Here is a 6,829-nt window from a genome sequence, read left to right as displayed (position 1 = left end):
TAAATTTTGTGGTAGGAAGGGTGATAAGCCATTGCCAAAGTTTGTACCATCCGATGAAATCCAAGAGGGAACTTTTGTTGCCATTTGTGTAGTAGATCAAGAATCATAGCTGGATGACCAAGTGTGTGGGTCTCGGTGGTGAATCATGTATCGTGGGGATGTTGAAGAGATGCCAATGGAGCCTCCACTCCAAGCTACTCCTTGTGAGAGCAATGCAATGCACAAGCCATCCACAAGTGTCACTTAAGTGGCCTCCGGATTGTTGCAATGTGTTTCCACGAGAGAAAGAGGGAAGGGGGAGAGGGGATAAGAGAGGGGAGACAAGGGAGGGAGAAGGAGAAGAAGAAGGAGAAGGGAAGAGGAAGGGGGATGGAGTGGCAAACACAAGGGCACTATAATGAAAACAAGAGAACACCCAAACACTCTCTTGGAAGATAAGAGGGATCTTGTATTCAAACTTGTGCAAACAACAATAAAGACCAAAGTCAACCATTTGGCCTTTTATACAAGTCACCTTTTGAAGGGAGGGCCAACCCTAATCTCTTTATACCACTCTCTCTTCTCATTCTTTTACCATCCTCTTGGGCCCATTTAGCTCCAAGACACAATCCTGGCTCTATGGACTTGCCATTGTCCATCAAATCACATCACTTAACCTGCAGTGGCATATTGTCAACCCGCGGTGGCATATTGTTAACCACTTTGTTAACATGCCCCCCTTCCTGATCTCGATCCAGTCCTATGGATCGTGCAACATTCATGGTTGTCGGAGTGTTGTCAATGAAGATAATGCAAGGTAGTCTTTCATGTACACTCGACTGAATCTTCTTTTGGTCCATTGTAGCAAAGGGATGTAGTGGCTCCTTGTTATGGAATGATTTCTAGAAGTATGGATGAGTAATTGTTTTGGAACTAGCACCTCAAGGTTTGAGTGAGCCAAGTTGAGTACTTGTGACCATTCAAAGATGGAATAAGAAAAAGAAAAAGAGAAATCTAAGGGGTAAGTAAGAAGGAAGAAGGTGTTAGTAGGGATTGATGTAAGATCCTATTAGTGTTAGTGTTAGCAGAGTAAGTAAATTGCATTCTCATTCTCCTATTAAGTCCCATATTTGATTTGAGTAGGACTTCTAATGGATTCTCATTAGACTGTGTCTTTGTCATGCCATGTTTGAACATCTAGAGTTGTGCATGACATTTTGTCTTGCTTCTCTATATTGAAGTTTCTTTAAAATCCATTTCATTGAGGACTTTGCTTGGAAGTATTTGAGCCCAATAAAGTTGTGGCACCATCTAAAGCTTTATTTGTTTGAGTCCTCAAATCAAGAGAAGTCTGAGAATACACCATACAAACTCCTAAAATGAGGACTATGGCCAAAGAGGTTTATAGAAGGGGGATTCTAGGAAGGGCTTCTAATCTACAACTAAAAGAAAAGAAAAATAAAGAAAAGAGGATGAGTAGAAGTTAGACAATTAATGGTGACGTTAGTAAACAAATGTGAAAAAAGCTTTGAGGGTCAGAAGAAACTCATTCAAACCCATATTGGTATAATCACCTTCACCCTAGAGTTGAATGCATCCTCGAGAGCTGCTTGTGTAGAACCACTTGTCATTCCATGTGCGAACTCAAATTCAAGACCCTGATGACTTAGGCATAAGGCAATGCCATGTTTTGTTTTGACTCTACTAATGGGATTTGTTGTTGATGGTACTTGGTATATTGATGACTAAGGAGCCCTTGGGTTAATGTACTTGTGATTTGCTGAGTGTGCCATGGTGAGGACCTGAAGAGGACTAACCGCCTATTTTCACCTAGTCCTATTTTCACCTAAGACTTCTACATGTGAGCAAAGTGATAGAACTTCCACATGTTATAACTTTATTGCTCTTTATGAAAACACCTAGACCTAGCAAGAACATCATTTTATAGACCGTTGGAGTAAGTCTGATAATCACTTCAAAGGAGAGTTTCTAAGACATTACTAGTAATCTTTGTTGGTGAGCAATTGTCATCCCATTGGCAACAATGTTGCTTGAAGTTCTTTGAGATCCTTGATTACTAACAATAGATTCTTATGAAGCTACTCCATTTTTAGATGGATCTAGTATTGACATGTTTCTTATTTTCAGTGTTGCACCATTAAACATTGCAATCTCCTACATGTACCACTTCTATGATACTCATTGTAATAAAGTAAGATATGTTCAATGTATCAAGTGTGAGTAGGATCGCAATGTCTCAGAGATCTTTTGCTTTTGTTGAGCCCAAGATTCAACTGAAAAAGTTATCAACGATAAAGATAATTCGTTGTTCACATTGAAAGATTCTTATATGGCTTCCACTATGTTAGGAATTATTTGTGTGGCCGATTCTTGCATAGCTACCCTGATGATAAATGCCAAAATTCTTGGTAAGGAAGGTTCTTATGAGACTCCCAACATGCACGCTAATAAGAAACAAAAACACATGCTTTTAAAAAAGATGATTATGTACTTTAAATTAAGAAAAGAAGATTAAAGAGTATTAAGAAATAACTAATAATCAAGATGTCCCTACATTTATATGAACCATTCAAGATAATTCAAAAAATCAATAATCTAGCTTAAATTACCTGATAATTAAAAAATACACAATACTTTTCATATCAATCTCTAATGCATTATTAATTATATCTCGATCTCTAAAAAAACATATCTATACTAAATACTTTCATAACTCACATACCTATCTAAAGCAATTCCCACAAATAAGTCAAACTCAAAGCAAATCTTAAAATTTTAAAATAGAGAATTTCAACTTTTCTATTAACTCTCTATTCCTATTCCAATGCTATAAGACTATTAGTCTTCAATACACAAAAGAAGATTCAATGAAAGAATTTACATTAAATCTAAGAATACATATAAAGCCAACCCACCCTCATTCTACTTAATATTACCATAATCATAGTAGACCAAGAAGACATTTACAAAGAAAAATTAGCCAAAAACCCTTGCCATTCTTAACTACATGAACGTTAATAATTCCACCTTTCTCTAGACACCTTATTAACATGAGCCAAGCTACTCCTCACCTTTCCATACTACCAACAATAAGACTTATACTACATCACACTAGAAATTTAAGACAATCAATCTTCCATAGAGAATTCCCCTTCATTTTCCTCATGGCAACTCTCTTTTTCTTCTCACTTCTCTTTTCCCTCCACATGGTAACCCTTCTTAAAGAGATAGTAGGATAAGAAACACACACACACACACACACACACAAATCAAAAATGAATGAAAATAACTAAATTCTCTCCCTCAAATGCACTTCAACTAATCTATACATTAAATAAATGGAACAAAAACCCAAAACAAACATCTAATAGAACCAATAGGTAATTGCACATCCTTGAAGAAGCATTTCACATGCTCTAATGAGATGGTAAGAATGTAAATGAGATCTACTAAACCACCTCTATCTAGTCTTAGAGCAAAAGTTCATAACGTTGAGACACTTTCACTAAAAATATTACAAAAGCAAGCATAAGTACATTAGAGAAAAGACAACCAGAGAAAAAAAAAAAGCATTTCTAGCACCCAAGATTTCGGAACATAACAATTGCAAAGTGCACTACTGGAGAGACGAAACAGAAAATTTCAAAGTAAAATCTCAAAATGACGCTTCTAATATCGAGATGTTCAAAAGATGGCGACACTACATAACAAAACGAGGCATGTTTACACATCCATCTCCATGACAACGACGCAACCGCAATGACTGCCAGAAACATTCTCCTTAAGCCAGCGGTGCTTATGAACAGCCACGGTCAGCGTAACCAGGCAAACGAGTGACACCCAGTTCAAAAACCTGGCGAGTAGACTAGCCAAGACTGGGGACAAAACGAGACGCGGGCATCAGCACCTCCAAGCACAACTCCAGCAATGAAAAGAAGTTGAAAATCACCATGGATAGGTGGTGTTAAGAAACACCATGAGACAGAAGTATAGCTAAAAGCTAAGCACTGGTGAACTTAGTAACAGCCTTGGTGCCCTCCGAAACCGCATGCTTGGCGAGCTCTCCAGGGAGAATGAGCCTGACGGCGGTCTGAATCTCCCGCGAGGTGATGGTGGGCTTCTTGTTGTAGCGAGCAAGGCGAGCAGCCTCCTGAGCGAGCTTTTCGAAGATATCGTTGATGAAGGAGTTCATGATGCCCATAGCCTTGGAGGAGATACCTGTATCAGGATGAACCTGCTTGAGGACCTTGAAGATGTAGATCTTGTAGGTTTCAACAGACTTCTTGGACTTCTTCTTCTTCTTGTCGGAGGAGGCGGCATCCTTGGAGGGGGGCTTCTTCTCGGCCTTAGGCTTCATGGGTTTTTTGCCGGCTTTGGTCTTGAGGGCTTTCTGCTCCGCCTCAGCCGCGGCAGCAGGGGGAGCTTCCTTGGCAGATTTAGGCGCCATGGAAGAAGACAACAAGAGCAGAGCAACAGGAGACGAAGCTCTGACGCATAGCACGCACAAATTGACAACGACCATATTCACCTTCTCTTTTATACACTCCTTCAACTAATCACAAGGCCCCATCCCTTCTCCACAGATCATCACTCTCCTCCCTCCGATCAACCTCCATCCAACGGTCTACACTCCTCGCCCCTCCCTTCACTCCCTACCGTCTATCACAGCCCCGTCCGCCGTCCGATCCCCAGGCTTTTCCCGCCAAACCCCTTCACAACGCCCAATGACAGAGCTAAGGAAGAATCTTTTAAAAAGTTAGTATTCCATGCATTCTTGACCAGATGTCTACCTTTGATAAATCCATTTTGTTCAGGTCGAATCCATTTGTTAGAGTCTCAACGCTAAAGCCTTGGCTAGAATCTTGTAGCTACAATTTAGCATTGCAAGAAGTCTCCAGTTCCTTAGTTCAATTTTATCTCCCTCCTTGACATTGAGCTTAATAACTCCACCATTGAAATGAAAGGGAAGCTACTCCAAGGCCAAGCTTTCATTCCAAACTTTCAAAAGGCAAGGGCCTACAGTTTCCCTAAAGCATTTGTAAAATTCAGAGGGTAGACCATCCTCACCGAGGGTCTTACCATCTGCCATGGAATAAACAACATCCTTATGTTCCTGGAGTGTTACATCTTTGTCAAGGTGCACTCTATGACTATTAATTCATGACTCTACATCTCCTGCCATATGGTATACATCCATGATTTCCTGCAAATTTATATCTGGTTACATTAGAACTTTTTTTTTTGGTTATATTAGAACTTATTTCAAAAAATTTTATATCTGGTTACATTAGAACTTATTTTATCTTGATAAATATTTTTAATTTAAATTATATTAACTTAAACTAACTAAATTTATTTATTTTAAAGATAAAGGGAGGAATTTTTTTTAACTTTTTTATTTTTTCATAAACTAACCCCTATTTTATCTTAATAATAAAATTTTTGACTTAACTAAACCTAAATTTACTTTTGTTTCCAAAAAAAATAAATGGAGGAAATTTTTTTAACTTATTAATTTTTTCGTAACTTACCCCCCTCCCAACTTGTTGCTTTGCAATAGGTTGGGAGGGGTTTTTTTTTATAGTAAATTAACATTAAACCCCCTCCCAACCTACTGCACATGCAATAGGTTGGGAGGGGGGCTTTTATGAGGTTAACATCTCCCCCCCGGTCCCAACATGCTACGTGTGCAACAAGTTGAGAGGAGGGGTTGCCTCTTACTATTGCCTTGCGTCACTGCGTGCGATCGCGCCTTGCACCACCCAGTGCCGCCCCATGCCATGCCGACTTGCTCGTCGCCGTCCTACTGTCCTACCACCACCTTGCTGCCCTTGTGCCACCCTACCGCTGCTATGAGGAGGGAGGAGAAGGAGGGGAGGAGGAGAAGGAGCGGGAGGACGAGGCGGGAAGGAAGGAGAGAGGAGGAGGGGAGGAGTCAGCAGTGGCTTGAAGGAGGAGGAGGAGGGGATGAGTAGGCGGATGCAGCCCAAAGGAGGAGGAGGGGATGAGTCAGTGGCGATGGCGGTGGCCTTCCAAATGTCCTAGGTGGGAGTGGTGGCAGCCCAAAGGAGGAGGGCGAGGGGAGTCAAGTGGGCAGCGGAGAGAAGGGAGGAGGAGGGGAGGCAGCAGACAAGGAGTAAGGGAGGGGAAGAGGGAGGAGGAGGGAGAGAGGGATTACTAAGAAGGAGGAGGAGGTTGCTTGTGGAGATTTTAGTTATTTGAGTAGTAGGTTGGGTGCACCCCCAACCTGTTGCTCACTCAACGGGTTGGGGTGCACCCCAACCCGTTGAGTGAGCAACAGGTTGGGGGTGCACCCAACCTACTACTCAAATCACTACTAGAAAATATTGATTTGAGCAACAAGTTAGGTGCACCCCCAACCTGTTGCTCATGCAATAGGTTGGGTGCATCCCAGCCTGTTGCTCAAGCAACAGGTTGGGGGTGCACCCAACCTGTTTCTCAAATCACTAAATTTTTATAGTTTAAGCAAAGTTTGTGTGCACCTCAACCTCTTGTTTCAGAAAATTGAACATTTTCTCAATCAGATATTGATTATTGCTTGCATTTTAGGGTTTGCCCACAACCTATTGCTTAATTCAAGATATTTTAAAGATTATTGCTTGCATTATAGGGCTTGTCTAGGTTTTAAGATTTAGGGTCCAAGGTTTAGGATTTAGGGCCTAGGGTGTAAGGTCTAAGGGCTCTTAAGGGCCTAGGGTTTAGGGTTTAGGGCAAGGGTTAAGGGCTTAGGGTTTAGGGTCTCGAATTTAGGGTTAAGGTTATAGGGTTTAAGGTTTAAGGTTTAGAGTCTAGGGTTTAGGATTTACGA

The 6,829-nt window shown here is 41.0% G+C and overlaps 1 protein-coding gene across 1 annotated transcript; it reads right to left on the bottom strand.

The window, feature by feature from the left end:
* Window positions 1-3,686: 3,686 nt before the first annotated feature.
* LOC147882907 (histone H2B.3-like) lies at window positions 3,687-4,492 on the bottom strand. Its single transcript, XM_087400188.1, has one exon. The coding sequence runs from the start codon at window positions 4,445-4,447 to the stop codon at window positions 4,001-4,003; it is 447 nt and encodes a 148-aa protein (XP_087256314.1). The 5' UTR covers window positions 4,448-4,492; the 3' UTR covers window positions 3,687-4,000.
* Window positions 4,493-6,829: the final 2,337 nt, after the last annotated feature.

Source organism: Dipteris shenzhenensis, chromosome 29 (assembly GCF_047967505.1).
Source record: "Dipteris shenzhenensis isolate YYH24624 ecotype China chromosome 29, Dip_SZ_1.0, whole genome shotgun sequence".
NCBI classification, from domain to species: Eukaryota; Viridiplantae; Streptophyta; class Polypodiopsida; order Gleicheniales; family Dipteridaceae; genus Dipteris; species Dipteris shenzhenensis.
The sequence above is the reverse complement of the archived record's forward strand: the minus strand, read 5'-3'. Positions and strand labels throughout refer to the sequence as shown.